Source organism: Chiloscyllium punctatum, chromosome 34 (assembly GCF_047496795.1).
Source record: "Chiloscyllium punctatum isolate Juve2018m chromosome 34, sChiPun1.3, whole genome shotgun sequence".
NCBI lineage: Eukaryota > Metazoa > Chordata > Chondrichthyes > Orectolobiformes > Hemiscylliidae > Chiloscyllium > Chiloscyllium punctatum.
This window is the reverse complement of record NC_092772.1, coordinates 52,111,919-52,133,318: the sequence shown is the minus strand read 5'-3', so window position 1 is coordinate 52,133,318 and position 21,400 is coordinate 52,111,919. Positions and strand designations below refer to the sequence as shown.

At 45.8% G+C, this 21,400-nt stretch overlaps 1 protein-coding gene across 3 annotated transcripts in view; it reads right to left on the bottom strand.

Moving 5' to 3' along the window:
* Nucleotides 1-2,434: 2,434 nt before the first annotated feature.
* LOC140458842 (V-set and immunoglobulin domain-containing protein 1-like) overlaps nt 2,435-21,400 on the bottom strand; it is a 50,303-nt gene continuing 31,337 nt past the window's right edge. For all 3 annotated transcript variants that reach the window (XM_072553523.1, XM_072553524.1, XM_072553525.1), the window contains 5 exons: nt 20,189-20,228; nt 17,582-17,641; nt 14,830-14,889; nt 10,641-10,669; nt 2,435-2,922 (listed from right to left, as the gene is read on the bottom strand). In XM_072553523.1, the coding sequence (XP_072409624.1) occupies nt 10,662-10,669; nt 14,830-14,889; nt 17,582-17,641; nt 20,189-20,228 (168 nt within the window). In that variant the 3' untranslated portion in view covers nt 2,435-2,922; nt 10,641-10,661. The remainder of the gene's footprint in view (nt 2,923-10,640; nt 10,670-14,829; nt 14,890-17,581; nt 17,642-20,188; nt 20,229-21,400) is intronic.

Genomic DNA, 21,400 nt, shown 5'->3' with positions numbered 1-21,400 from the left:
TATATTTCCACGTCAGGATGGGGAGTGGCTTGGAGGGGAACTTGCAGGTGTCCCTGTGTAATTGCTGCCCTTGTCCTTCAATGTGGAAGTGGTCATGGCTTTGGAAGGAGCTGTCTGAGGTGAGTTTCTGCAGTGCGTCTTGTAGATGCTACTGAACGTCAGTGGGGGAGGGAGGGGATGATTGTGGATGTGGGGGCCAATCCAGCTGCTGCTTTGTCCCTGCATGGTGCCGAGCTTCTTGAGCGATGTTGGGGCTTCATCCATCTAGGAAATGGGGAGTATTCTATCATTCCCCTGCCTTGTGCCTTGTCAATGGTGGGGCAGGCTTTGGGGAGTCAGGACATAGGTTATCACTGCAGTATTCCCAGGTTTTCACCTACTGTTTTAACCATCGTATTATATGGTGAGTCCAGTAGAAGTTCTGGTTAATGGTAATGCTATCAAAGTTGATAGTGGGGGATTCAGTGATGGTAATACCATTGAATGTCAAAGGGCGATAGTTAGATTTTCTCTTGTTGGAGACGGCCATTATCTGGCGTGAATGATACTTGCCAATTGTCAGCCCAAGCCTGGATACCGCCCAGATCTTGTTGCAAGAGAACTCGGACTGCTTCAGTACCTTGAGGAGTTGTGGATGATGCTGAACACGACTCCAAGTTGCAATAGCTTCGTGTTTGGACAGTTGTGTAGAAGGAGGAAACATCTCTCTCATGCTCCACTCGCAGAGTGGAGAACTAAGACAAAAAAAATGTCTATCTGAACGAATTCGTTTCTTGAAAGGGCACAGGGTAAAGACCGTTTTAAGAGGTAACGACAGGGTGGAAGCTCAATTAATGGACAAAAGGTTGATGACTGGTGTGTCCACAAGTTCAGGTTCTTCTCAAAGTGTTGAATGAGCCTAAGAGGACTAAGAGAACAGAAGGAAACCACCTCATTGATGCTGACAGTCTGGACTGGTGCTTCACTGACAATCTTTATTTCTTCCCAACAGTAATCTTTGCATCTTGTCCCTTTGCGTGGCTGTTTGTATGAGCATAGAACATAGAACTGTCCAGCACAGTTGTCTATGACGTTGTGCTGAGTGCTTATCTTAATCTGAGATCAATCTGACCTACACAGCCCTTAACTTACAGCCGTTCATGTGTTTGTCCAGCAGTCACTTAAATGTCCCTAATGTCTCTGACTCTACTACCACCGCTGGCAGTGCATTCCACACACCCACCACTCCCTGCATAAATAACCTACCTCTGACATCTCCCCTATACCTTGCTCCCATCACCTTAAAATTATGATCCCTCAGGACAGCCATTTCTGCCCTGGAAAAAGTCTCTGGCTATCTACTCTATCTATGTCTCTCATTTATCTCGATCAAGTCACCTCTCTTCCTTCTTCTCTCCAGTGTAAAAAGCCCGGCTCACTCAACCTCTCTTCATAAGACATGCCCTCCAGTCCAGGCAGCATTCTGGTAAATCTCCTCTAAACCCTCTCTAAAGCAGTTGCATTCTTCCCATAATGAGGCGACCAGAACTGGACACAATATTCCAGTGTGGTCTAACCAGTGCTCTATAGAGCTGCAGAAAAACCTTGTGGCTTTAAACTCAACCCCCCCTGTTAATGAAAGCCATAACACCATACACCTTCTTAACAACTCTATCAACCTGGGTGGCAGCTTTGTACATGGACCTCAAGATCCTGCTGTTCCTCCACACTGCCAACAATCTTGACTTTAACCTTGTGCTCAGCATTCAAATTTGACCTTCCGAAAGGAATCACTTCATATTTATCCAAGTTGAACTCCATCTTCCACTTCTCAGCCCAGGTCTCCATCCTGTCAATTCCTTGTTGTTGACTGCAACAGCCCTCGACACTATCTACACTGACCTTTGTGTCATCAGCAAACTTACAAACCCACCCTTCCACTTCGTCATCCAAGTCATTTATAAAATATACAAAGAGCAGAGGCCCAAGAACAGATTCCTGTGGGACATCACTAGTCACTGACCTTCAGGCAGAATACTTTCCATCCACTACCACTCGCTGTCTTCTCTCAGCCAGCCAATTCTGTATCCATACAGTCAAATTTCCCTGTATCCCATCCCTCCTAACTTTCTGAATGAGCCTACCATGGGGAACCTTATCAAGTGCCTTACTGAAATCCACACACACACCACCTCCACTGCTTGAGCTTCATCAACTCGTCTTGTCACATCCTCAAAGAACTCATTAAGTTTTGTGAGGCATGACCTGCCCCTCACAAAGCCACGCTGACTATCTTTAGTCAAACTATGTATTTCCAAATAGTCACAAATCCCAACTCTCAGAATCCTTTCCAGTGACTTGCTTACAACAGATGTCAGAGTGACTAGTCTGTAATTCCCAGGTATTTCCTGTATGAGAAGAGGATTTTTCTTTGAAAAAAAAGGTAGACTTTACATTACATCTTCACAATTCTGCTTTTATTTGGACCCATCATTTAAAAACAATCTGTTTGGAATAAAGAGTTGTTTTCTTCTACAGAACTTTAGTGAGCATTTTCTATTTTTAACATGGGTTTGACACGCATTTAATTTGGGAACTTTAGATAGTTTGGTTCAATTCTTTCATGCTTGTGATGACAGTGCGAATGGTGGGCTCTCATTTCTAGGGCAGTTTGTCAGGGTGCTGTGTCAGTAGTGTTTTTTTCAGCCTGTCGATGAAGAGTGTGCACTAAGAGGTTAGCCAATGGCAACTCATCGACCAGTCACAGTCTCAGCTTCAAATTATTTTTCTCAGGTTGTATGCTGCAGCTGCTGAAGGATCTTGTAGCAATCTGTTAATATTTGCTCACGCACCAGGAGAAATGGAGTCGTAACTGCAGCTGTCCCAGTGGTGGACGCATACAGGAACCTTGCGGGTGACACCAAAGTTGGTAAAGAAGATGATCTAACATTAGAAAAGAGATCTTGATCAATAGGCTGATGAGTGGGAAATGGAGTTGGATAAACATTTTGATCAAACAAACAAAAGGCAAGACTTACGAAAGTAAAAACAAGGGCTTGAGTACTTTTTATAGAACAGGGATTCAGGAGCATAATTCTTTGAAATTTGCATTACATATGGACAGGAAAACCAAAGCAGGTCAGGCAGCATTTGAGGAGCAGGAGAATCAACGTTTCAGGCATAAGCTCTTCATCAGACTTTTGCCTGAAATGTTGATACTCCTGCTCCTCGGATGCTGCCTGACCTGCTGCGCTTTCCCAGCACCACACTCTCAACTCTGATCTCCAGCATCTGCAGTCCTCACTTTCTCCTATTATATGTAGACAGGGGGCTTAAGAAGGTATTTAGCATGCTTCCCTTCATTGCTCACCCCTTTAAGTATAGGAGTTGGGGACGTCATGTTGGGGTTGTACAGGACATTGGTGAGGCCCCTTCTGGAATATTGTGTCCAGTTCTGGTCACCCTGTTATAGGAAGGATATTATTAAACTGGAGAGGGTTCAGGAGAGATTTCCCAGGATGTTGCCAGGTATGGAGGGTTTGAGTTATAAAGTAGCCTGGAAAGACTGGGGCTTTTTGCACTGGAGTGTAGAAGGTTGAGGGGTGACCTTATGGAAGTTTATAAAATTATGAAGGGCATAAATAAGGAGAATGACAAGGGTCTTTTTCCTGGGGTTGGAGAGTTCAAAACAAGGGGGCATATTTTTTAAGGTGAGAGGACAAAGATTTAAAAAGGACATGAGGGACAAATGTTTTACACAGAGAATGGTTTGTGTGTGGAACGGACTGCCAACGGAAATGGCGGATGCAGGTACAGTTACAACGTATAAAAGATTAGAGCATAGAGCATAGAACAATACAGCACAGAACAGGCCCTTCGGCCCACGATGTTGTGCCGAACTTCTATCCTAGATTAAGCACCCATCCATGTACCTATTCAAATGCCGCTTAAAGGTCGCCAATGAATCTGATGTTTGGATAAGTTCATGAATAGGAAAGGTTTGGAGAGATATGGGCCAGGATTGGGCAGGTGGGACTGATTTAGTTTGAGAACTCGGTTGGAATGGACTGACTGGGCCAAAAGGTCTGTTTCCGTGCTGTAGGGCTCAATGACTCTCGATTGATTAAAAGCATCGACAGATACCACTGTTCGTTGCCCTGATGAGTGCAAGACTAAAAGCTTTGCCAAAGCACATCCTTTCTCAGCATTACGTGAATTCAAGCCTACTTAGCGACCATTACCACTCTCCATTTGTGAAATTGGATGAACCAGAACATAATTCTCCAGATTAAAACTCAAAAAGTTATCTGGTACCACACGACAACAAAGGATATTCCATAATGTTTAAATTTAAAGCATTTTGTTTCAGTTTAATTTTAGACTCATTATTTGATGTCAGCTTTGAAACCCTGCAAACAGAGCCAATGACATGTATCTTATTGCATTCAATCGGATCTGGCATTTCTTTCACGGAAAGTTAACAGGCAGGTAACGCCAAGCCAACTGTAAGGCAAATGGTATGTTCGCCATTGTTATAAATACATTGCAGTGTCAGAGTAAGAAGGGACTGACAGCTAAAATTGATGAGCTCCTAACTGGAGAGTAATGGACAGTTCTAGTCTTCTGACCAAAGGTAGAATGTGTTTTGTTTGAGGGAGAATATAATGAAGATTCCTGAGACTGATTCCTGAAAAGAGAAGGATCACTCTCTGAGGAGAGATTGAGAATGGATTCCGGTCTATATTTCAAGAAACGAGATGTGACCTGGTCATTAATTAACTTGACGGGGAAACTACAAAGGTTAGGTTAGATTCCCTACAGAGTGGAAACAGGCTCTTTGGCCCAACAAGTCCACACCAACCCACTGAAGAGTAGCCCACTTCCCTCTGAGTAATGCACCTAACACTGGGTAATTTAGCATGGCCAATCTACCTGGCCTGCACATCTTTGGACTATGGGAGGAAACCAGAGCACCCAGAGGAAACCCACACAGACAGTGTGCAAACTCCAAACAGACAGTCACCCCAGGCTGGATTTGAACCCGGGATCCTGGCACTGTAAGGCTGCAGTGCTAACCACAGCCACTGTGCCGAGAAGGCCATTTAGGCTATTATCCATTTTTACACCGAGAAGGCCACTGTGCTATTATCCATTTGCTACAGCAGGTACAAAGGACAAACTAACCTCCTCCTGTAGGTGAAAGTGGGTACTGCAGATACTGGAGATTAAAGTCAAGATTAGAGTAATGCTGGAAAAGCACAGCAGGTCAGGCAGCACCCGAGGAGCAGGGAAATCATCATTTTGGGCAAAAGCCTTTCATCTGGGATTAATTCCTGATTCCTGATGAAGGGCTTTTTCCTGAAATGTTGATTTTCCTGCTCCTCGGATGCAGCCTGACCTGCTGTGCTTTTCCAGCATCACTCTAATCTTGACTTTAATCTCCAGTATCTGCAGTACCCACTTTCGCCTACAGGAGGAGGTTAGTTTGTCCTTTGTACCTGCTGTAGCAAATGGATTTTCCAGCACTACCCTAATCTTGACTCCAACCTCCTCCCGCGTTCCTGCTTCTCTTATTCTGAGAGGTTAGAGATTTGCCGGTGTCTGGTGGTGTGAAAGTTTACGCAGTGTCAGGGATGAGAAAATCTTTTGGATCATCGATCATGTCACATTTGAAAGAGTGAAAACACGATAAGAATCCAACGTCAGAACAATTTAGTAGAAGGCTAACACTGCGCAAGGATCAAACATTTCCTGAGTCAGACACTGTTAAAAACCTGGCCAGATTCCGTCATTAATCAGGTAATGGCCAAGTCGGGCTGTGAGGCTTAACTGAGCAATAAAGTTTTTTTAGATTACTTACAGTGTGGAAACAGGCCCTTCGGCCCAACAAGTCCACACCGCCCCGCCGAAGCGTAACCCACCCATACCCCTACATCTACATCTACCCCTTAACTAACACTACGGGCAATTTAGCATGGCCAATTCACCTGACCTGCACATCTTTGGACTGTGGGAGGAAACCGGAGCACCCGGAGGAAACCCACGCAGACACGGGGAGAACGTGCAAACTCCACACAGTCAGTCGCCTGAGGCGGGAATTGAACCCGGGTCTCTGGCGCTGTGAGGCAGTTTAAATCAATGTTTCAGTCCTTGATTATCTGTGAGATTTTTTAGCAAGTGGCTGAGTTAAAAATAACTTGTCATGATTTACCTACAACATGACAATGTAGCTGAGTTAAAGATAACCTGTGGTGATTTACCAAAGACACGACATAAGTCTACAGTGTCATGGTGAATATCGTGACTGAACCTGCACTATTCACTCTGCGTATGTTATGGACCAAACCCCTCAAACTATGTGAAGAAGATAGCCTAGACCCTAGCTTTTTCTTATTATGAAGTCAAGGGTCAGGCATTGCTTTCCAGACGCAATTCAATTGGCCAAACTACCACTCCAGAAGCAAACATCACTTCATTTGGAAACTGCAGTTACAATGCAACAAAAGAAAGAATTGGAATAACTTAACTCGATTGGAAAACTTAACTGAATAATAGATTATTTAACTCCTAGACAGTGATTGTTCTGATGTAGTAACATCCCATAAACACACACCCTCAGCAAAGGCAAATTCAGTAAAATAGATTCTCTCACATGCAAATTCTGACAGCAGAAAGAGAACCTCAGGTTTTAGCTGTCACAGAGAGGGAGAGAAAAATGCTTCCACATCCAGCCTCACGACTCCAGCAACTGGGGCTAAAAGCTAAATTCAAAATCCTGGTTCTTGACTCCACCCATTCAAGCTGCTTCTATTGTTCCAACTTTTAAAAAAGAAAACCCCAGGTCTCACAAAGTGTTTACTTTATTTCCTCTGAGTAGAATGCTCCTCTCTTCTCTATCAACCTTTCTTCATAAAAAAAAGGACTGAATGCACCTCTTAAAGCCATAGCATTGTCACACATCTTGATGTCAAATGATTGGGCGATTAATTACATTGAAATCAGAGCACCCATCCAGTTAGAATTCCCCAAAAGAAACAAGCAACGGAAAACTAGCACCCGAGTAAGTTTTAAAAGTATTCGAAAGGCAGCAAAGCCAACGGTAATTACAATCAGTTTGTGTTTTACAAGTATGTGGGATTTGATGAAAAGTACACAGCAGGGAGGGAGTGGGCAGCACCAATTCACGTTGGGAGGGAGGCATTGTATCATAATGGCTCTCTCTCTCTCTTAGTACAGGCCACATCCTGATGCTGGATCCAGGGACATAAATGAAGCTGCCTATTAGAGAAATCTACACTGTCTTGTTGATCTAATGCAGTCCTATTAAACAAGGAAGTATTGTTGCAATGCATTTTCTGGCACAGATTCAATCAAATCTTTGCTGAAACACAATTCAAGCCCTGCTCTCCAACTCCAATGTTAACAAAACCTTCCATCCCTTCCCCCTTTGTCCATTCCTCTTACACGGGTCTCCTCGTATTTCTAGGTAGTTCTGAAAGTGTCCGGTCTCGTCACAGTGTCGCTTGGATTGCCCGCATGTTCTTCCTCAGGATTTTTGTTGAAGCTGATGAATCACATGGGAATGTGGATTTTGCTGACAGAAGTGGGTACAGCAGATGCTGGAGGTTAGAGTCAAAATTAGAGTGGTGCTGGAAAAGCACAGCAGGTCAGGGAGCATCCGAGGAGCAGGAAAATCGACGTTTCGGGCAAAAGCCCTTCATCAGGAATGTGGAGTTTGGTGGCTGATGGAAAGAGGGAATAGAGTTGGGTGTAAAAATGGGATCTTCAAACCAGACCCTGAAGGGTTAATCATCAAAGGTGAACTGGCCATGACAGTGAGCAAGTGAAATCAAGCAGTTAAGTGCATGAGAAACGGGGCTAATGTAAAAGCAGCCTCTTTTGACTGGTGGGGTGTAGAGACCAACCTGACCTTGAGTGGGAGCAGGAACTGCCCGGAGGCGACCAGGACTTGTTTCTCCACCTGATATTCCTGAGGGCTGGAAAAATGGGGGGTCAGCGGCAGCTCTGAGTGCCAATGTCATCAGAGCCACTGACTGGTAGAAGATAACGTGGGTCGAAGAACGTGGTGCTAGAAAAGCACAGCTGGTCAGGCAGCATCTGAGGAGCAGGGGAGTCACCGTTTTGAGCATAAGCGCTTCATCAGGGATGTGGGGGGTGGGTGGGGGGGAAGACGTCCCCAACTACCTATTGTATTCCCAGCTGCCTTCTCCCACCACCACCCCCTTCCCATTTATCTATCGGCCTCCTTGGGCCTCCCCCACGTTCCTAATGCTCGAAATGTCGACTCCCCTGCTCTTCGGACGCTGCCTGAGTACTGTGCTTTTCCAGCACCACACTCTTCAACTCTGATCTCCAGCATCGTCAGGTGCTCACTTTCTCCAAGAAGACAATGTGGGAGACCCATTTGCTTTGTATGCCGTTTCGGCTCATAGTTCGCATTAGTTTGCATATGTCCCCAATATACATTAAGAAGGTTAGGTGAATATATTTGCTTCAAACCGAAGAGCTCATATCTTCTTGTAATTATGTAGATCAGACCTTAAAGAACCTGTTAGGTACTTTCAACCGAGCAATAAAGAAGGTAATGAAATAAGAATGAATTTTGGGGCATGGGGGGGATGAACCAAAGGAATAGAGGGGCAGATGGTGACCCAGTAATATTGTCACGTGATTGTTAATCCTGAGACCCATGTAGTGTCGTGGGGACTTGGGTTCAAATCCTGCCGTGGCAGATGGTGGAATTTGAATTCAATAAAAACAAGTCTAGGATTAAGATTTTGGTCTTCCCCGCTTTTTGAAAGCTGTTGTTAAATTTCAAAGGATTCACAAGATTTACAAGGATATTCAAGGATTTGAGCTATATTGAGAGGCTGAATCGGCTGGGGCAATTTTCACTGGAGCATTGGAGGGCCTTATAGAGGTTTATAAACTCAAAAGGGTCATGTATAAGGTGGATAGCCAAGTTCTTTTTCCCAGGGCAGGAGAATCCGAAACTAGAGGGCATAACTTTAAGGTGAGAGGGGAAAGATTTAAAAGGGACTTAAGGGGCAACGTTTTCATTCAGAGAATGGTGCGTGTATGGAATGAGCTGCCAGAGGAAGTGGTGGAGGCTGGTACAATGACAACATTTAAAAGGCATCTGGATGGATATATGAATAGGAAGGGTTTAGAGGGATATGGGCCAAGTCCTGACAAATGGGACTAAATTGGGTTGGGACATCTGGTTGGTATGGATGAGTTAGACTGAAGGGTCTGTTTCCGTGCTGTACATCTCTATAACTTTAAGAATCCAATTTTGTTTTAGATTAGATTCCCTACAGTGTGGAAACAGGCCCTTCAGCCCAACAAGTTCACACCGACCCTCTGAAGAGTAACCCACCCAGACCCATTCCCCTACATGTACCCCTGACTAATGCTGAAAATGTGTTGCTGGAAAAGCGCAGCGGGTCAGGCAGCATCTAAGGACCTGCCTGATGCTTTTCCAGCAATAAGGACCTGCCTGACCTGCTGTGCTTTTCCAGCAACACATTTCCAGCTCTGATCTCCAACATCTGCAGTCCTCACTTTCTCCCTGACTAATGCACCTCACACTACAGTCAATCTAGCATGGCCAATTCACCTGACCAGTACATCTTTGGATTGTGGGAGGAAACCAGAGCACCCAGAGGGTACCCACGCAGACACGGGGAGGATGTGCAATCTCCACACTGTCACCTGAATCTGGAATTGAACCCAGGTCCCTGAGTGCTAACCACTGAGCCACCATGCCACCCCGAATGATGACCATTAATCCATTGTTGATTGTCAGAAAATCCCACCCAGTTCACTAATGTCCTTTAGGGAAGGGAACTGCCATCTTTAACAGTCTGACCTGTGTGTGACTCCACCTATAGCAATGTGGTTGATTCTTTACTGTCCTCTGGGCAATTAGGGATGGGCAATAAATGCTGACTTACCCAGCGATGCCCTCATCCCGCGAAAGAATCATCTAAAAGATTTGTTTTCCATTCATGAAATTGGGCTAGAAGAAACCTCCCAATGTATTTCAAATTGCAATGTTTCTCCACATTACACTCAAGTGTCCACTATTCAATACTCAGTGTTCACCATGTGCACTCCTTATCACGCATATAGCCAGGGTCTGACAGTGTTTTTAGCTCTCTCATTGTAGATACTTTTGAATTAACCAGTTCAGAGGTGTTATGACATGGCTCTGGAGCAGGTGGGATTTGAACCTGTGACATTGTAGCTCAGAGGATGAAGCCGATAGGAGTCCTGTCCTTGTACCACGTCCGAAACCAGGGGCTCTCACCATTGTGTCTGCGGAGATTTTATTGCAGCCCCGTAACCTGTAGTCCTGGGCCTTGGAAAGTGCCAGTCTGTAACACGGGGTCATGAACAACTCTTTCCAACAGCTTGTGGGGACGCCCAAAGAGGGTCTTTCATGGAGTTGTTGGGATTGTCTGCATGGTCATGTTTATCTCAATACATCTGTGTGTAACCAGCTCACACAACACAGAGCCCTGCATTACAGAACTGCCCAAGATGAACACAGGACATAAACCGTTGCATATCGCCCCAGACTGTAATCCCAGGCCGAATAGCTGTGACAAATGAGATGAGGAAAATAAAGAGCTTACCTTTTGGCTGTCTATCTCGTGTCAGTGTTCTGTTCACAAAATGGAAGGAAGTGCATTAGATCAGAACACAGTTCAAACAAGATCCCGCCTTTTCACTTATTCCAAGTGGAAAAACTTTGTAAATTCAAAATGAGGAATTTATTCATAGAATCCCTACAGTGTGGAAACAGGCCATTTGGCCCAACATGTCCACGCTGACCCTCCGAAGAGAAACCCACCCAGACCCATTCCCCTAAAGTATTACTCTACATTTACCCCTGACTAATGCTGGAAAATCACAGCAGGTTAGGCAGCATCTGAGGAGCAGGAGAATCAACATTTCAGGCAGAAGCCCTTTATCAGAAATGAGCAGATGAAGGGCTTATGACTGAAACGTCAATTCTCCTCGGATACTGTCTGACCTGCTGCGCTTTTCCAGCACCACACTCTCAACTCTGATCTCCAGCATCTGCAGGCCTCACTTGCTCCCCTGACCTAATCACCTCACTTAAACATCTCTGAACACTATGGGTAATTTCCCATGGCCAATCCACCCTAACCTGCACATCCCTGGGCACTATGGGACAATTTCCCATGGCCAATCCATCCTAACCTGCACATCCCTGGCCACTATGGGACAATTTCCCATGGCCAATTCACACTAGCCTCCACATCTTTAGACTGTGGGAGGAAACCTACGCAGACACGGGGAGGATGTGCAAACTCCACTCAGACAGCCATTCAAGACTGGAATTGAACCCAGGGGCCTGGCAGTGTGAGGCAGCTGTCCGAACCACTGAGCCACCATGTCACCAAATTCACATGGGGTTGATTGATTCGTACCTGATGGCACCCACCTGATGGTAGGGGTTAGTGGAACTTTGACTGTTTAAAGCCAGTTTTAATAGAATCTAAAAGGGAGAGATTGAAAGCCTGAATTGATTGAGCTGAGCAGTTCAATGTGAAATGTGCTACACTGGCATTGTGCTCAATGATTAGGAACCTTTGGATGGGGAAACAGAGACACTTCTGCAAACCCCTCATGGCAGTTTCCTCCGTGTGCTCCGGATTCCTCCCACAGTCCAAAGGTGTGAAGGTTAGGGTGGATTGGCCATGGGAAATTGTCCCATAGTGTCCAGGGATGTGCAGGTTAGGGTGGATTGGCCATGGGAAATTGTCCCATACTGCCCAGGGATGTGCAGGTTAGGGTGGATTGGCCATGGGAAATTGTCCCATAGTGTCTGGGGATGTGCAGTTTAGGGTGGATTGGCCATGGGAAATTGTCCCATAGTGTCCAGGGATGTGCAGGTTAGGGTGGATTGGCCATGGGAAATTGTCCCATAGTGCCCAGGGATGTGCAGGTTAGGGTGGATTGGCCATGCTAAATTGTCCCATAGTGCCCAGGGATGTGCAGGTTAGGGTGGATTGGCCGTGCTAAATTGTCCTGTAGTGTCCAGGGATGTGCAGGTTAGGGCGGATTGGCCATGCTAAATTGTCCTGTAGTGTCCAGGGATGTGCAGGTTAGGGCGGATTGGCCATGCTAAATTGTCCTGTAGTGTCCAGGGATGTGCAGATTAGGGTGGATTGGCCATGGGAAATTGTACTATAATGTCCAGGGATGTGCACGTTAGGATGGATTGGCCATGGGAAATTGTCCTGTAGTGTCCAGGAATGCGCAGGTTAGGGTGAATTGGCCATGCTAAATTGCCCCATAAAGTTCAGGGATATGTTGGTTTGGTGCACTATGTAGAGTAATAGGGAAAGGGAAGAGGTCTGGGGGGGTTACTCTTCAGAGGGTCAGTGTGGATTGGTTGAGCCGAAGGGCCTGTTTCCACACTGTAGGGTTTCTATGATTCTGTGATTCCCTACAAAAGCTTGTTTTTACTCACTGCATCTACAGGGAAAGAAAGGGAGAGTGTCCACAAGGCTATCAGTGAGGACTTCAACAAAGTACTAACCCTAAGTACTAACAAAGTCTCCTGCACTGGAAGTATTTGGCCTTTCGGAGGTTCTAGTTGTACGAATGAGTTAAAACTCATCAGAATCTCCCACTGTTAAAGGTGGTTTTTTAATGTTAAAAGTGAAGAATCATTTGTAGCTCCGTTCTTGTCTGTAATGAACATTGAACCATTAACAGAAAGTTAACGAAGTTCCGATCGTAGAGATGGCTGCTGATAACATAGGTATCTTTTCCGAATATCATTGCTTGCCAGAACCTGTACAAGCTCCCTTGGGATTTTAAGATAAATTTTAGGATAAATCCTTGCAGTGGACACAGAATGATGCTGTAACATGCGTTTAGGCTCAGACCAGGTAAGGATGGCAGTTTCCTTCCCAAAAGGACATGACTGAACCCAGATGGGTTTCTTTCCGACCATCCTCAGTGGTTTCCCGGTCATCATTGCACTCTTTAAGTCCAGATTTTTTGTTTTAAAATTAAAGTCAAACTCCATCATCTGGCCTGGTGGGATTCAAACCTGCAACTTTAGCTGGGTCGCTGGACTCATCATCTAGCGGTAATATTGTGAGGCCATCACCTCCTCACATTCTGTCAGATATTGTCCTTGAAGGTTCAGATTATGCCCCAGTTTCGATTGGAAAATGGCATCTTGTGGTGTCAACTGTGACATGAGGTCCTGTTTGACATTGTGGGTACTGCCCTCAGAGGGGCCTGACTGAGTCCCATTAGTAACCAAGACGGCCCACCATCAAGGTCTCAGCCTGGGCAAGTGGTGAAGGACTTTCTGGCCAATACTACCACCTCCTGAGGACAAGGGCATGAAAAGGAAGTATACACAAGCTCATAAACATGCAGCGTGTCTGTGAAGGTACAGCTTTCAGATTAGCCAGAACAGCTGCATACTTGGTAAACCTGTCAGACAATCAAGTGAGGCCCTGGTAACGGTAAATTCCTGGGGAGTGTTGCTGAACAAAGAGAGCTTGGAGTGCAGGTTCATAGCTCCTTGAAAGTGGAGCCTCAGGTAGACTGGATAGTGAAGAAGGCGATTGGTATGCTTCCCTTTATTGGTTAGTGCATTGAGTATAAGAGTTGGGAGGTCATGCTGCAGCTGTACAGGACATAAGTTCAGCCATTTTTGGAATACTGTCTTCGATTCTGGTCTGCCTGCTGCAGGGACGATATTGTGAAACTTGCAAAGGTTCAGAATAGATTGACAAGGATGTTGCCAGGGTTGGAGGGTTGGAGCTACAGGGAGAGGCTGTTTTGCATGGAGCGTCGGAGACTGAGGGGGAGTCCAGGGGGGGAAGTCACAGGAGGGGAAGTCCAGAACTAGAGGGGCATAGGTTTAGGGTGAGAGGGAAAAGATTTAGAAGGGACCTGAGGGGCAACTTTTTCACCCAGAAGGTGGGACGTGTATGGAATGAGCTGCCAGAGGAAGTGGTGGAGGTTGGTACAATTGCAACATTTAAAAGGCATCTGGATGGATATATGAACAGGAAGGGTTTAGAGGGATATGGGCCAAGTGTTGGCAAATGGGACTGGATAAATTTAGGAGATCCGGTCGGCATGGACGAGTTGGACTGAAGGGTCTGTTTCTGTGCTGGATATCTCTATGACTGTAAGTGAGAGGATATTTCTCAGTTAAATAACCAGTATATCCAGTCAAGATAGCCAGATGCATCAACTGGAATGACCCTTGTTCTGAGGATGTGGATCTTGGATGGCACGGTGGCTCAGTGGTTAGCACTGTGACCTCCCAGCACCAGGGACTTGGGTTCAATTCCAGCCTCGGCCATCTATCTGTGTGGAGTCTGCACATTCTCCCTGTACCTGCGTGGGTTTCCTCCCACAGTCCAAAGGTTAGGGTGGATTGGCCATGATATAATTACCCATAGTGTCCAAATAGGCGCAGGCTAGGTGGATTAGCCATGGATTAGCAGGGTTACAGAAATTGGGTGGGATGGTCAGTGTGGATTCGATCGGCAGAATGGCCTGCTTCCGTGCTATAAGGATTCGAAGAGAGAAATCAAGTGGATTCAATTGCTGACTCAAGGTAGTTTCTCCATCAGATCAATATCGTTTGTGCTCTCCCATCACTCTGTGGAGTTTAAATAAGTCTTTCATTTCATGTGGATATCACTGGCAATGCCAGTGTTTGTTGTCTATCGCTTATTGCCCATGAGAGATTGATGGTTCCTCTCGAACCTTTCAGGGATATTTTATCATGATGTGAGATCTCTAAATCCTTACCAGCATTCAGCTCACTTGACTCATCTTCATTCTCAGTCTTGTCAGGTTTGTCATTGCACCCTGGGATAAAACAACATGATCATAAAGTGAGGAGACAATGAAATACTTAAAGCCGAGTTAAGATTTGGTGGACAAATCTTTGACTGTGTGCAGTTTCGGTCTCCTAGTCTTGAGGGAGGAACATTCTCGCTATTGAGGGATCCCAGAGAAGGTTCACCAGACTGTTTCCCGGGATGGCGGGACTTACATATGGGGAAAGACTGGATCGACTGGGATTGTACTCACTGGAATTTTAAAGAATGGAGGAGTGCTGGATTCTCATAGAAACATATAAAATCCTGATTGGACTGGACAGGCTGGATGTGGGAAGGATATTGGAGAAGTCCAGAACTAGGGGTCACAGTCTATGATTAAGGGGTAAGCCATTCTGGACTGAGATGAGGGAGAATGTCTTCACTCAGTGAGTTGGGAACCTGTGGAATTCTCTCCCACAGGAAGCTGTTGGGGGCCAGTTCATTGGATATATCCAAGAGGGAGCTGGATTGGACTAGGGGGCTAAAGGGATCAAGGAATCTGAAACTCTATAGCCTTCTGGACTCATTATTGAGTTCAACAATTTTGGGCTGGAGGTATGTTCTCCCACGCCCTTATCCCAGACCCCACACACCAGGCCTTGCTGTCACATGGTCTGTTACTGCACACAACCCATTGGGGAGAGGGTGGGAATGGGATCCTGAGATTGCATTGTCAGCCATGGTCGTATTGAATGGTAGTACAGGCTTGAAGGGCCGAATGGCCGACTCCTGCACCCATTGTCGATGTTGCGAGGTTTCAGAGAGCAGTCCTTCTCAATCAGCTTAGCCGCTCCAATTAGCAATACCCATCCAGATGCCTTTTAACTGCTGTCATTGTACCAGCCTCCACTACTTCCTCTGGCAGCTCTTTCCACACACGCACCACCCTCTGTGTGAAAAAGTTACCCCTTAGGTCCCTTTTAAATCTTTCCCCTTTCACCTTAAGTTTTGGACTCTGCTACCCCAGGGGGAAAAGACCTTGTTCATTTACCCATTCGATGCCCCTTATGATTTTATAAACCTTTATAAGGTCACCCCTCAGCCTCCGACGCTCCAGGGAAAACAGCCCCAGTCTGTTCAGCCTCTCCCTGTAGCTCAAACCCTCCAACCCTGGCAACATCCTTGTAAATCTTTTCTGAACCCTTTCAAGTTACACAAAATCTTTCCTGTAGCAGGGAGACCAGAACTGAACACAGTATTCTAAGAGTGAATGAACTCATGCCCTATTCAGCCAGAACAAGACCTCCCAACTATGATACTCAATGCACCATCCGATAAAGGAAAACATTCCAAACATTTTCTTCACTATTCTTTGTTGCTGAACAAAGAGACCTTGGAGTGCAGGTTCACAGCTCTTTGAAAGTGGCGTTACAGGTAAACAGAATAGTGAAGCAAGCGTTTGGTATGCTCTCCGTTATTGGTCAGAGTATTGAGTGTAGGAGTTGGGAGGTCATGTTGTTGCTTTACAGGACATTGGTTAGGCCACTTTTGGAATATTGTGTGCAATTCTGGTCTCACTGCTACAGGAAGGGAGTTGTGAAATTTGTAAGGGTTCAGAATAGATCGACAAGGACATTGCTAGGTTTGGACATTTGAGGTACAGGGAGAGGTTGAACAGATTGGGACTGTTTTCCCTGGAGCGTCGGAGGCTGAGGGGTGACCTTATAGAGGTTTTTAAAACCATGAGGAGCATGGATAGGGTAAATAGGCAAAGTCGTTTCCCTGGGGTGGGGGAGTCCAGAACGAGAGGTGCATAGGTTTTGGGTGAGAGAAGAAAGATTTAAAAGGGACTTAAGGGGAAACGTTTTCACCCAGAAGGTGGGACGTGTATGGAATGAGCTGGTAGAGGAAGTGGTGTAGGCTGGTACAATTGCAACATTTAAAAGGCATCTGGATGGATATATGAACAGGAAGGGTTTAGAGGGATATGGGCCAACTGTTGGCAAATGGGACTGGATAAATTTAGGAGACCCGGTCGGCATGGACGAGTTGGACTGAAGGGTCTGTTTCTGTGCTGGATATCTCTATGACTGTAAGTGAGAGGATATTTCTCAGTTAACTAACCAGTGTATCCAGCCAAGATAGCCAGATGCATCAACTGGAATGACCCTTGTTCTGAGGATGTGGATCTTGGATGGCACGGTGGCTCAGTGGTTAGCACTGTGACCTCCCAGCACCAGGGACCTGGGTTCAATTCCAACCTCGGCCATCTATCTGTGTGGAGTCTGCACATTCTTCCTGTACCTGCGTGGGTTTCCTCCCACAGTCCAAAGGTTAGGGTGGATTGGCCATGATATAATTACCCATAGTGTCCAAATAGGCGCAGGCTAGGTGGATTAGCCATGGATTAGCAGGGTTACAGAAATTGGGTGGGATGGTCAGTGTGGATTCGATAGGCAGAATGGCCTGCTTCCGTGCTATAAGGATTCGAAGAGAGAAATCAAGTGGATTCAACTGCTGACTCAAGGTAGTTTCTCCATCAGATCAATATCGTGGGTATCTTCCCACCCCACCGCCTGCAAAACTCTGTGGAGTTTAAATATGTCTTTCATTTCATGTGGATATCACTGGCAATGCCAGTGTTTGTTGTCTATCGCTTATTGCCCATGAGAGGTTGATGGTTCCTCTCGAACCTTTCAGGGATATTTTATCATGATGTGAGATCTCTAAATCCTTACCAGCATTCAGCTCACTTGACTCATCTTCATTCTCAGTCTTGTCAGGTCTGTCAATGCACCCTGGGATAAAACAACATGATCATAAAGTGAGGAGACAATGAAATACTTAAAGCCGAGTTAAGATTTGATGGACAAATCTTTGACTGTGTGCAGTTTCGGTCTCCTAGTCTTGAGGGAGGAACATTCTCGCTATTGAGGGGCCCCAGCGAAGGTTCACCAGACTGATTCCCGGGATGGCGGGACTTACATATGGGGAAAGACTGGATCGACTGGGATTGTACTCACTGGAATTTTAAAGAATGGAGGAGTGCTGGATTCTCATAGAAACATATAAAATCCTGATTGGACTGGACAGGCTGGATGTGGGAAGGATATTGGAGAAGTCCAGAACTAGGGGTCACAGTCTATGATTAAGGGGTAAGCCATTCTGGACTGAGATGAGGGAGAATGTCTTCACTCAGTGAGTTGGGAACCTGTGGAATTCTCTCCCACAGGAAGCTGTTGGGGGCCAGTTCATTGGATATATCCAAGAGGGAGCTGGATTGGACTAGGGGGCTAAAGGGATCAAGGAATCTGAAACTCTATAGCCTTCTGGACTCATTATTGAGTTCAACAATTTTGGGCTGGAGGTATGTTCTCCCACGCCCTTATCCCAGACCCCACACACCAGGCCTTGCTGTCACATGGTCTGTTACCGCACACAACCCATTGGGGAGAGGGTGGGAATGGGATCCTGAGATTGCATTGTCAGCCATGGTCGTATTGAATGGTAGTACAGGCTTGAAGGGCCGAATGGCCGACTCCTGCACCCATTGTCGATGTTGCGAGGTTTCAGAGAGCAGTCCTTCTCAATCAGCTTAGCCGCTCCAATTAGCAATACCCATCCAGATGCCTTTTAAATGCTGTCATTGTACCAGCCTCCACTACTTCCTCTGGCAGCTCTTTCCACACACGCACCACCCTCTGTGTGAAAAAGTTACCCCTTAGGTCCCTTTTAAATCTTTCCCCTCTCACCTTAAGTTTTGGACTCTGCTACCCCAGGGGGAAAAGACCTTGTCCATTTACCCATTCGATGCCCCTTATGATTTTACAAACCTCTATAAGGTCACCCCTCACCCTCCGACGCTCCAGGGAAAACAGCCCCAGCCTGTTCAGCCTCTCCCTGTAGCTGAAACCCTCCAACCCTGGCAACATCCTTGTAAATCTTTTCTGAACCCTTTCAAGTTTCACAAAATCCTTCCTGTAGCAGGGAGACCAGAACTGAACACAGTATTCTAAGAGTGAATGAACTCATGCCCTGTACAGCCAGAACATGACCTCCCAACTCTGATACTCAATGCACCATCCGATAAAGGAAAGCATTCCAAACACTTTCTTCACTATTCTTTCTTGCTGAACAAAGAGAACTTGGAGTGCAGGTTCACAGCTCTTTGAAAGTGGAGTTACAGGTAAACAGGATAGTGAAGCAAGCGTTTGGTATGCTCTCCGTTATTGGTCAGAGCATTGAGTGTAGGAGTTGGGAGGTCATGTTGTTGCTGTACAGGACATTGGTTAGGCCACTTTTGGAATATTGTGTGCAATTTTGGTATCCCTGCTACATGAAGGGAGTTGTGAAATTTGAAAGGGTTCAGAATAGATTGACAAGGACATTGCTAGGTTTGGACATTTGAGCTACAGGGAGAGGTTGAACAGACTGGGGCTGTTTTTCCTGGAGCGTCGGAGGCTGAGGGGTGACCTTATAGAGGTTTATAAAATCATGAGGGGCATGGATAGGGTAAATAGGCAAAGTCGTTTCCCTGGGGTGGGGGAGTCCAGAACGAGAGGTGCATAGGTTTTGGGTGAGAGGAGAAAGATTTAAAAGGGACTTAAGGGGCAACTTTTTCACCCAGAGGGTGGTACGTGTATGGAATGAGCTGGCAGAGGAAGTAATGTAGGCTGGTACAATGGCAACATTTAAAAGGCATCTGGATGGGGACATGAATAGGAAGGGTTCGGAGGGATATGGGCCAAATGGTGGCAAATGGGACTAGATTAGGTTAGGATATCTGGTCGGCATGGACGGGTTGGACCAAAGGGTCTGTTTCCGTGCTGTACATCTCTACGACTCTATGAGCAAATCCTGTCCCTATTGGCAGGAAGAACCATCCACTCCACATCCACCTTTTCAAATCCCCTCAGGACATCTTGAGTTTCAATCAAGTTAATTTTTTAAATTCCAGTTTCAGATGTCAACAGCACAGGGTAAAAAAGACCATTTGGACCATTGAGTTTGTGCTCGTCAAAGCCAAGCACCTACCTATTCTAATCCCATTTCCCAACACTTGGCCCATAGCCTTGGTTTGACAAGCGTACATCTAGACTCTTCTCCAATGTGCTGAGGGTGTCTGCCAGTCCCAGCTTCACAGTCAGTGAGTTCCGGACTGACACCACTCTCCCCTCGTGTAGTCAGCAGGCTGGGGTTGATGCTCCTTTTTGCATCAGGACTTGGCACTGACCCAGCCTTGGCTCCAGCCTGACAATACCCAGTTTGCCACTCTATCCTCTAGCCTGCACCTAGCCAGGCACTCAAACTGTGAAGAGTACTCTGTGCTGCAGACAAAAGCTCACCCTTCTGTTCCATCTCCAGTAGGGGAAGCACATTGACGTTCTGTAAGAAAGTTGTAAAAACATTGTGAGTGTTAACGAGAACAAGCAAATGATCAACCAACATAAGCCTTTGAAATGGCACAGTCTGGCTTCACTTGAGGAGAGCATTGTCATGCTATTCAGAGGGAAAGAGAGGACCATAGTATTTGAAGTTCATAGGGAGCTGCATCATACTCAGTTATGGACCATGTCCTCACTCTGTCTTTTGAAACATCTCTGTTGAAAATGGAAGCTGAAAGGATCCACTTTCTGGGAAATTACATCAGTTCAGAGATAACTAACCAGAATAAATCAGCCTCGATATCACTGGATTCTCAAAACAATTTTCACATTCAATCACTCTCAAAGTTGCTCAGTTGTTCCCGATCAGACTTTATGAATAGCTGATCTTGGACACCAAAAGGGAGAGGACACACTGCAATTTTTCTCACATTTAGGGTGCTGTTGAATGCATTTGAGAAAGATAAGGCAACTGCATGAATTTCAGAGAAAGAAAATAGATGCCAAAGCTCTTTGGAGAGTTGGTGTGGAGTCAATGGGCTGAATGGCCTACTTCCACAATGCTGAGATTCTATGATCCTATGGGAGGACCTAGAGCTGTCCATAGAGATGCCTGTAATTTACCATGCATTTACAGGACTAGGTGTGTATGTGAGAGGGATGTGGCTAATAATGACATCAATATCGCAGGTCATCATTGTAACGTGGGATGTGTAAAATTGACTGAGAGAGGCAGAATGTCCAGTGGAAATTGTTCCTAAGGGCTCTGGTCTCCCTGCTATCAGAAAGAGGTTGTGAAATTTGAAAGGGTTCAGAAAAGATTTACAAGGATGTTGCCAGGGCTGGAGGGTTTGAGCTACAGGGAGAGCTACCATTAACTCTATCGATACCCTTCATTGTTTTATAAACTTCAATCAGGTCTCCTCTCAACCTCTTACACTCCAGTGGAAAAAGTCCCAGCCTATCCAGCCTCTCCTTATAACACAAACCCTCCCATTCCTCACAACATCGATTCTGAACCCCCACCAGCTTGATAATATCTCCACCTACTGGACTGTGCTAGTATTGCTTCTAGATCTGATTGGAGCTTGGACAAGATTTTACACCGCCTCTTGTGTTTCATCCCCCTGCTGGATCAATTTAAAATCTCCCGGATCAGTTAAGATCTCTTTA